Source organism: Carlito syrichta, unplaced genomic scaffold (assembly GCF_000164805.1).
Source record: "Carlito syrichta isolate Samal-C Ts95f unplaced genomic scaffold, Tarsius_syrichta-2.0.1 Scaffold307339, whole genome shotgun sequence".
Taxonomy (NCBI): Eukaryota; Metazoa; Chordata; class Mammalia; order Primates; family Tarsiidae; genus Carlito; species Carlito syrichta.
The window spans coordinates 499426-509678 of record NW_007251435.1 but is presented as its reverse complement, the minus strand read 5'-3'; the positions used below and the strand labels follow the sequence as shown (position 1 = coordinate 509678).

General features: G+C 54.1%; 1 protein-coding gene across 1 annotated transcript in view; it reads right to left on the bottom strand.

Annotated features, from left to right (window-relative positions):
• MYO7A (myosin VIIA) overlaps positions 1-10253 on the bottom strand; it is an 88378-nt gene that overhangs the window by 70406 nt on the left and 7719 nt on the right. The window contains exons 5-6 of the mRNA XM_021715741.1: positions 5497-5610; positions 1-120 (exon numbers count right to left, since the gene is read on the bottom strand). Coding sequence (XP_021571416.1) covers positions 1-120; positions 5497-5610 — 234 coding nt within the window. The remainder of the gene's footprint in view (positions 121-5496; positions 5611-10253) is intronic.

Sequence of the window (10253 nt, the reverse complement as noted above, 5' to 3'; positions counted from 1 at the left end):
GTTGCGCAGGATGCCCGCCTCGTTGAGATCCCCCAGACGGATCATGTCCTCCACGCCGTGGACCGATGTGGGGTGCATGGGCTTGATGTGCGTGGCGTTCTGCGGGGAGATCCAGTGTTCCTGCGGGGGGGGGGGTGCAGGTGGCCAACGTCAGCTGCTCTCCTGGGGCCAGGCTGTGCAGGGGAACGGACGGGGAGGCCGGGAGCGCCAGATCTGTGCGCCCATGGTAAAGGCCTCATCCTCTCTCGTGGCCGAACACTACCAGTTCTAACAGGTTTGAGTCAGGATGGTACTGCCTGCCCCCACTCCCCCACGTCTCCTCTTAGCAGATTCTCTCTGCAGATCAAAGAGGTGGGCAGGGCAGGGACTTTGGCTGCCCACCTGGGCGTTATCATGAAGGGGATCAGAGTTCTCCAGTCACTTTGCAGGATGGAGTGAAAAGTGTTATAACTGGAGTTGGACAGACTCGGCTTCAAATCCAAGGATCGGATAAATTACATAAAAAGTAACTCCAGATAGTGCCACGAATAACCCAACAGGTGTTGCGTGTGATGGTGGATTAGGGAGGCAGCTGCTTTAGGTAGGGTGGTTGGGGACCCCCTCTCCCAGGAGGTGACATTTGACCCGAATGAAGTCGAAAGAGACCACTGCAAGAAGATGAGGCAGGGTATATTGGGGGGAGAGTTCCAGGTCCAAGGAATAGCAAAAAAAACAACACCTCAGGCTGGCAAAGACTGGACGTGTTCAAGGGAAAATCAGAAAACAGGGCAGTAGAAATGGCCTGGGGACTCACTGGGATATATTTCACAGAGCTTGCTGGTGACATGTGTGAAGCAAGAGGTGAACTTTCAGTACTGGTGAGCTGAAGCAGAAACAGTGCGGGCTGTAAGTTGCCTGTCTGGCTTCCCCTACACCCCCTGTGATATCCCCCGCTGCCCCCAGGTAGCAGATGGGCGAGCATCTGGGAAGGGCACTGGCTCTTTCAACAAGTTGGCAAATCCCGGTGTCCCCAGGGCGCTGGGAGCCTCCTTGCCCCCGGGGCCTCCAGCACCATCTCAAGATTCCAGACTCTCAGGGAAGTGAGAATCTGACCTGTGCTCTACGGTGTGGCCACAGCCCTCCCATTCCCAAATGCCAGGACCTGGTGGCCTCAAAACCAGTCAGGACCTGCTTTTCAGGGAAGAAAGGGGAACTTTTTGCTGCCTCCCAGCTCAAGCCCTCAGACCTGCTGAATAGATGTGCTGCAAAGGTCACGTCCTCCCCCATCTTCTCCTCCTGCAGTCCCTGCTGGCATAGCCAACCCCAAAAGCTAGACACTAGCAGGAATCTGGGCATCAGGCCCTCCCTGCACTCCTGATCCAACTGGCCACCCAGCCCTGCCCATCCAACCCTCTACAGGGCTGCTGAGTGGGCAGTATCCTCCTCGACACCCTAGAGCTCACACCCTGCCTGGCCCCGGCCTCTTGCTGTCCTCCCCTCACCTCCAGCCCTCCCTCTAGTCCCTCACCCACCATGGACTTTCTCAGGCACCAACCCTGTCATTCTGGGGCTCTACTGACTGCCCCCAGGTGCCTCAGCCTGACATTCAAGAGCCAGGGACTCCTAGCTTCTATCCCAGCTACCCCCTGTACCTCTGAGCCAGGGAAGGTTGAGCTCCACATCCCCAAAGGGCTCTGTGACTTAACTCTGTTTCCTCTGCCTTCTTTCTCCTCAGCCTTCAGGGCTCAGCTCAGAGGTTTTCCAGTGTCTGAAGCCTCATTGACCGTGCTGCCCACCCTCACATGCTCCACACGTGCCACTCCCCGCCATCCACCTCAGGCCACAGAGCCTCACACAGAGGTTGGGCACAAATGGTGTGGCAGGGAGCTTCTGATGGGACAGGTGGTTGGGTGGTGACTGAGTGGGCCCAGGCCTGAATTAGAGGCAGAGGTCGTAGTCATGGAGAGACCCCAGAAGGTCTCTACTTCAGCCTCCTCTCTTTACATGAGAAAACAGGCTTGGAGGAGGGCGGTGGCCTTTACAGGCCCTTGGAGAGACCAGGGACAGGACCAGAGCCCACCACTCCAGTTTCCTGGTCATTCCACAGCACTTGCTGGGCAGAAGCATTTAAATCCAGGTCAGGCCCTCACACCACCCTCCTGAGAGTGGTGAGGTCAGAGAATCCACCTGGACTTTCCAATCCCACATGGAACATTCCCCTCTCCCAAGCACCCTATTTCATGATACAAGCTGATACGGTTGGAAAATTCCCTCTGTCTGGTGCCCACTTCCTGCCCAAGTCCTAGGCCTGGTATGGGCCAGGGGTGAGAGGGCTCCTGGGCAGGCTGTCTGTCTTCCCCACTTGGCCCAACCTTGGGGTCAAGTGACAGCTCATCACTGAGGTCAAAGTGATGAGTGACCCCAGTCTCCCTGCACGAGCCTGAAACCCTGTGCATGTGCCATTTTCCTCATGAGCCTCCACCATCTCAGCCACAGAATAGGAATGTTAGTCCAACATTCCCTAGAAGAGGAATGGGAATAACACTCCCTGGAGTAGGAACAGGAATAATACTCCCTAGAACAGGAATGGGAATAACACTCCCTGGAGTAGGAATGGGAATATAACACTCTCTAGAGTAAGAATGGGAATAATGCTCCCTGGAGGAGGAACGGAATAGCGCTCCTTGGAGCAGAAATGGAAATAACGCTCCCTAGAACAGGAACGGGAATGACACTCCCTGGAGTAGGAATGGGAATAACACTCCCTGGAATGGGAATGGGAAAACATTCTCTGGAGTAGGAATGGGAGTAACTCTCCCTGGAATAGAAATGAGAAAAACACTTCCTGGAGTACAAACGGGAATTACACTCCCTGGAGTAGGAATGGGAATAACACCCCCTAGAGTAGAAATGGGAATAATACTCCCTTCTTCTGGGGATGCCAGAGCTACAGTAACAGTCAACCTTTGTTGACAGTTTTCTCCTGCCAGGTCTGTCTAGTGCTGGTACCTGGTAAATGCTCAGCTCAGTGCTGGGTGTTGCTACTCTAATGCCTCTTGTTTTACACAGAAGACGTGTACTCTCATTTGGTCCTCAGAACGTCCATCCCAGGACAGAGAATGACTGATCTCTTTTTACAGTGACAAGTCAAACTCAAAGGTAAAGTGACTTGTTGTGTTAAGGTGAGCTGAGCTGCGCCCACCCTTTCCTGCGTGGGAGGACTCCCAACTGAGGCCAGCACTCCTCAGGTCAGTGTCCACACATGGAACATTCCCCTCTCCCAAGCACCCTATTTCATGATACAAGCTGATACGGTTGGAAAATTCCCTCTGTCTGGTGCCCACTTGAGGTTCCTGAGCCCTCCCCTCGCCCCGAGCAAAGCCTCTGTTCCAAAGTGTAACCAGGACAGTAGCTGAGGCCAGCCCCCAAGGAACGCCAGCAAGCGGGGGAGGGGAACACAGTCAGTTTCAGAGACTGGGAACACAGTCAATTTCAGAGACTGGGGATGCTCTTTCAGGAAAGAGCCGGCCTGGGACTGAGCTCAGAGAGACAGGGACAATGTGCTCTGTAGAGGAGGGAAGGAGGGGTGTATCTGGCAACAGGAATGACTTGGACAAAGCCAGGGCATTAGGATTCCAGGGAGGACTGAACCATAAGCTTTCGTTTATTCACTGGGCAAGTCTTTGCCAAGAGCCTTCCCTGGGCAGACCCTCTGTTGAGCTCTGGGGAACCAGATGGGACTTGCCCAGTCCCTACTTTCAAGCTGCTGAAAGTCTATGAGACGACAGAGGAGTAAAAGATGACAGCCTAGAGTGGGGGTGTAGGGAGGAAAAGCAGGTGGGAAAGAGGGGGCCAGGTGCCCAATGCCACTGATGCAAGCCCAGACTCCCTGACTGCCCCCACCCCTCGGTCATCCCCTCCCTTCCTGCAGCCCCCACTCTCAGGGCCTTTGGGATCCGGTGACGCAGAGTTACGGGATACCATCTGACATGCAACATGACCCAGGTGAAACTCAAGCCCGCAGGCAGAGTCCCTGGTCCCCACCCTGGGGGCTCCAAGCAGCACCATGGGCCTGTCTGTGCGGCCAGCCAAGCCTGTGCATCCCCTTCTATGGCTGCAGTCTCACAGGGGTTCCTTAGAACCCCAGGAATGATGTTGCAGGCACTTGGGTTCTAAAGCCCAGGGAACAAAAGTGTGGCTGGCAGAACCTGAGCCCCAAAGCTGCCCTTGAGATGATGTCGTCAGGGGAAATGAATGGATAGAGGCCAGAGGTCCTGGGTTCTCCCAGCATCATCACTTACTAGGTGTATGACTAGCAATATGGTCCCTCTGTGCCTCAGTTTCCCCATGGAGTAACAGTTGCTGCCTCCTTACCTTTCACAGACACCATGAGGATCCAAAGATAGGACTTGGGTCAAAGTGTTTTGCAAACCCATCCTCTTTTTTCTGAATCTTCCCCCTTAGGAGGCTAAGACAGGGCCCTCGTCTAATTTCCTCGTTCCCAGCCCCGGGTACACCACTGGGCACAACCCACGTTATGGTGAAGCAGAATCTCCCTGGGCTCTTCATGTCCCTACTGAGCTGCAGCCTTGTGCTCTGCACCCCATCACACATTCCCCGTGCCACCCAAACAGGCTATTCATGGTCACACATGCTCAGAGCTCCCAGGGCTTTCCCCAGGGCCCTCACAAGGGTCACCCACCTTCTCCCAGCATCCCCTGACATCAGACCCTTCCCTCCCTCCCCGAGACCCCACTATCACTACCTATCAAACTTACACTTCCTGTGTCACTTTCCTTCTGGCCACAAGAGATAAAGGGTTAATCTGTGAGATCAATTTCCAGGGCAGCGCCAAGGTGGACAATGACTTCATATGATGCTGGAACCCAACAGCAAGACTCTAGGTGTTTCCAGACCCACTTCAATTTTCAGATAGACACTAACTTTGCTGGGGTGTTCTACACTTATGAGCTTACTTAGGGGTCAACCACCCTGTGAGGTGGTTGTTACTACCTCCATTTTACAGAAGAGGACACTGAGGCCCAGAAGGGAAGGAGACTTGGCCAAGGTCACATGGCTAAAAAGTGGACAAGACAGGACTTGAATCCAGTCTGTCTGACTCCAAAGCACCCCTGTGCCTAAGGCACCCCAAGACTGGTGTCACCCCTGCACACATAACCCCCACCACACGCAGACGTCTCTAATGTCAGGCAGAGTGGACTCAAGTGCTATGCACCCTCCATCCCCATCACACACACACACACACACACACACACACACACACACACACACACATCTCTAATGCCAGGCAGAGTGGACAGAAGTGTTTGTGGAAATAGGTCAAGGAGGCTGGGTCAGAAGGGGAGGTTCCCTCTTGCTGGGTCCATGGAGGCAGACGTGGGGGCGCGGGCACTGCCTCCAACCCCTGAGGCAGGTCACAGCCTGGCCCTGGCCTCGAGGGCCTGCCAGCCCGTGTCCTCCCAAGGCATGGGTGGGAGGAGGGAGGGGACTACTCACGTTGCCTTCATCGTCCACCACCTGGATTTGCCCAGAGTCGCAGAGTTTCACCACCGCCCCGATGGGCACGTCGAATTCCTGCCCTGATCTCAGGTCCATCCACACATAGTCCCCCTGTGGGTGAGAGACAGTCCCAGGCCAGGTGAGCAGGGAGGGGGCTCAGCACGTCTTCCAGGCAGCCCTATGTCCCATCCCACCAGAACCAGAGGCTCCAGGGTCAACCACAAAAGAGGCAAGGAAAGGAGCCTTGTGGAGCCAGGCCCCGGGCTGGGCACCTATGCAATGGCATCACTCCCTGCTCTGTAGCAGACATCTTCCCATTCTACAGATGAGTGAGCAGACATTCAAAGAGAGAAAGAGCCCAGGCCACACAGCCAGGCAACCTCAACCCAGGCCTGTCAAAGCCCGGCTCTCCCCACAGCTCCACACTGTACATGGGTATGACAGACTCACTGAGATCTAGGCAGAAACACCAGACCACTTCCTCTCTGTCCAAAATGAGGTGACACCAGAGGACACCCAGTCTGTGGGTGAACATTGCAGGTGTGTCGTCATTGTGATGGGTTCCTCGCAGGGACACCACTCCATGCTGGGCCCTGTGATAAGAGTTCAGCCACACTATCTCCTGACAAGGGGAGGATGTCACTTTTGTGTCCCCTGCAACATGTGGCCCAGCACCTGGCTCGCATCACACACCCAGTAAGGACTCAGGAAAGTCAAATCTAAAACTCAAGAGTCAGAGAAATGGACTTAGAACACCCACATTCAGTGCTGATGTATTCAACAAACATGTATTGAGCATCTACTGAGTATAAAGCACTGATTAATCTAAATGTTGGGATTGAGCTGTGACTATGGAGCCTATATTTTAGTCAGAGGAGACAAACAACTGAGCACACGATCACTTTGGTGAGTGGTCTGAAGGGAAAAGCACGCCAAATGGTGGAGAAAGACAGAACCAGCCAACATTAGACCCAGCCAAGGGGGCCACCTGAAAGAGTGACACCTGAGGGGTGAGAAGCAGTCAGCCAAGGAAAGAGCAGGGGATAGTCGTCTGGGCAGAGGAGATGGCAAATGAGGCAGGGGGGAACAGCGAGGAGGAAGAAACGCCAGGACCTGAGGAGAGAGGGTGAGGTCAGAGAGCTGGGCAACGTCCAGAACACACAGGCCCTTGCTGGCCTTGGGATAACTGCTGGGATTTCATTCTCATCCTAATAAAAGTATACTTTGTGAGGTCACTCCCAAACTCCCCAGGAGGGTGGGTATGGGTGAACTTAGACGTTCTAGTAAAAATCATAGCAAGTAGCAATTAAAAACGGAACAGCTGATAAAAAGGATTCACAGTGAAGTCAATCCGTGGTTATGGCCCAGTGGAAACAGCTCTAGCCGTAAGTCAGGAGGCCAAGTTCCAGGTCCTGCTCTGCCTTGGGTGGGTCACTGTGTTTCACCCTCGTCCTGCACCCATCAGAACCAACTGCAGTCACGTGTCGCTTAGCAACAAAGACACATTCTGAGAAATGCATAGTTAGATGATCTTTGTCGCTGTGTGAACATCATAGAGTCATAGCGTGTGCTTGCACACACCTAGACGGTCCAGCCCACTGCACACCTCGGCTACCCGGTACCGCCTATTGCTTGTAGGCTACAAACCTGTGTGCAGCATCTTGCTGTACTGAATGCCATAGGCAATTGTAGCACACTGGTAAGTATTTGTGTATCTAAACATAGAAAAGTGCAAAGATTTTTTTTTAATGGCACGCCCTTATAGAACTTGTTTTTGTACTTGTATTTGTGTATCTAAAGATATCTAAACACAGACAAGGTCCGGGAAAAAAAGAGATATTATACTCGTATGGGAGCACTGTTGTCTATGTGGCCCATCATTGACCAAAACTCGTCACGCATGACTGTATCTTTCAGCTGCAGCTGCCACTGGGGGCCCCCTCTTCACATGAATGGGAGGTTGGCGCGTGTTAGAGTCAGGCTAGTCCCAAATCCAAGCTTCTGCTCAGAAAAAGTAAGGAAACTCGGAGAGGCCCGGGAGGGAAAGAGATTTTGTTTACTGCGCATCCACTGGGGCTTCCCATCAACCGCCCCACTGAATCTTCACAACTGCTTGAGACCCAAGCCCCAGCTGTGCTTCCTGTCACACTACCACCCCCTCTAAGTGCCAGTCACCTGCCCACTCTCACCTTTCCACCAAGTGGACACCCACCTGTCTGTGGTGACCCCAGTCAAGCATCAACACCTTCCCTGGCTCCTCCCCACCTCTTCTCTCCCCTTTCACCTCCTCCCCAGCCCCTGCCAGAGTCCATGGGTTCATTCAGCCTGCAGTGACGAGACGGTTCCCGAGGCTGTCCCTGGGGACAGGCAGAGGGCCCAGGGCAGCCTGCGCTGCAGGAAGATGGGTGGGGGCAGACACTGGCAGGCGCCAGGTCACACAGAGCCTTGGAAGCCACAGAAGGACTTTGATTTTCTTTTTAGTGTGGCAAGAAGCCGCTGGAGAATTGCATGAGGGGTTTACATTTTCAAATTTCACTCTGATCACAGTGTAAAGAATGGAGTCATCTCTCGGCCTCCACAGCCCCGGCTTCCCCCTGACAGCTGCCCTCGCTGGGTTTGCTCCGTTCCCCACATCCTGGAGCTCCTGAGGGCAGGAATGGGTCTGAGTCTTTCCTCTGTCGCCAAGCACAGAGCAGGCCTCAGGGAGAGAGAGGAGAGGAAAGCAGGTGTGAGAGCAGGTGGGGCACTGATGAGCAGAAGTGCGTGTACAGACGGGAGCCGGAGCATTCCTGCAGCTGACCACCTCACAGAACCTCACGAGTCTTAGGCAGATGGTGCTGTCTCCACTTTCTCCCTACAGATGCCAAGAAACATGCCCAAGATCACATAGCTGTTTTTGTTTTGTGTTTGCTTTGAGTCAGAGTCTCACTCTATTGCCCAGGCTGGAGTGCAGTGGCACGCTCACAGGCTCACAGCCACTGCAGTGTTGACCCACTGGGCTCAGACGATCCTTCCACCTCAGCCCTCCAAGTAGCCAGAACTACAGGCACATGCTACCATGCCTGGTTAGTTTTTGTGATTGATTGCAGAGACAAGGCTGGTCTCAAACCCCCTGGCTCAGGCAATCCTCTTGCCTCGGCCTCACAAAGTGCTAGGATTACAGGCTTGAGCCACCCCGCCCAGCACACAACTGTTTTGACTGAAGCCCAGGCCTGACAACCCCCAAGTCCAGGGTTCTTTCCTGACAGTCCATGGGCCCAGCTCCAAAACCAGTTGGTAAGCAAAATAGGAAGCATTGATAGTATCTTTGGCCCTAGATGGCTCGTGGACCCAAAAGGCAACTGGAAACTTAGGCTGAGAACAGCTGGAAGGTGGAGGTTCCTCTGAGTCACCTGTATCCCCGGCACAGAAAATAATTGTCTCCCACTGAGAGAACCTTCACATGAGAAGGAAGTAGAGGCTCAGAGAGGCTAAGTGAGGTGCTCAGAGTCACACAACAAGACAAAGTGACTAGAGTTCTTCTGAGGACTGCCACCAGGAGGGGTGGTGACTTAACTATCTCTGCTCTAGCTTGGAGCTTGAGGAGTTTCCAGTGGCAGGTGAGAAGCTTTAGGCACTGGCCTGCGAACCTCTGAGAGGGAACATTCCTGTGGTTTCAGGGAAAGTTCTTGAAGCATCAGAATTCAGGCAGGTTGTAAGGATTCTCACTTTACCGCTGAAGAAACTGAGGCCCAGAGAGAGAATGGAATCTGGCCACACAGTCCCTCATGAAATCAGGGACTGATAAGATAGTGAGCATCTGAAGGGCCAAAAACAGGTTGGGTCAGGAGTCAGTGTTGGGTGAGAAAAGGGAGGGAGGGAGGGAGGAAGCCATGGAAGAAGGTGAAGCTTCACTGAGAGGCAGGAGGAGGGCGGCCAGGAAAGGGGACCTGGGCTCCAGGTCTAACGGCCCCATCCCTATCTCTAGGCCCCAGGCAGTCTATGACTGCCCCTGGTCACATTCTTACCATCACTGCCAAGTGACAACCTTACATACAGTGAGGGGCACCTCACTTGGCCTCAGCTTGAATGGAAGATCCCATCTGTGGCAGGCCACACGCCTCCATGTGGCTGTGTAACTTGGGGCAAGTCCCAACTTCTCTGCTATCAAATGAGTGGCTCGAGCAGAGGGTCTCCCAGGCCCCACTAGCCACGCAGACTCCCAGCCCCGGAGTGGTGACCTCCTAGAATGGGTCCATCCAAATATTCTCCAGGGTACCCCAAAACCCTCCTCCGGGGAAAACCACAGCGAACACGTAGTGGGGAGATCAAGGGTCTGGTTCTGTTTCTGCCACTAATGCTTGTGTCCATCACTCTAGGCCTCAGTTTTCACCACCTTAAAAAGGAAGGAGTCAGTGCAAGTGACGATGAGGAGCTGTGCAAAGGTAGGTTGTCCCTGCCGTCGCCCACCTTCCTCCCAGGGTTCAAGCTGGTTTCAGATCAATCCTAGCCATTCCCCACCGGGCCTTAGGCCTTTCTGCCTCTTCCTTCTCCTTGGATCAGGCCTGCTTGTGGAAGGAAAAGGAGTCTGCCCTCTCGCTTATCTTCATAATCACTCTGGGACACGGATTTATCACCCCATTTTGCCAGCGCCCAGAGAGGGAATCCGTGGGCCCGCTTTCCTTCCACAGGCTGCTCAGTCAGGCCCCTTTGCTTCTGGCTCTGGACCCCGGCAAACGCGGGCAGCCCCTGCTGAGACCTGATCCCCCACCCCC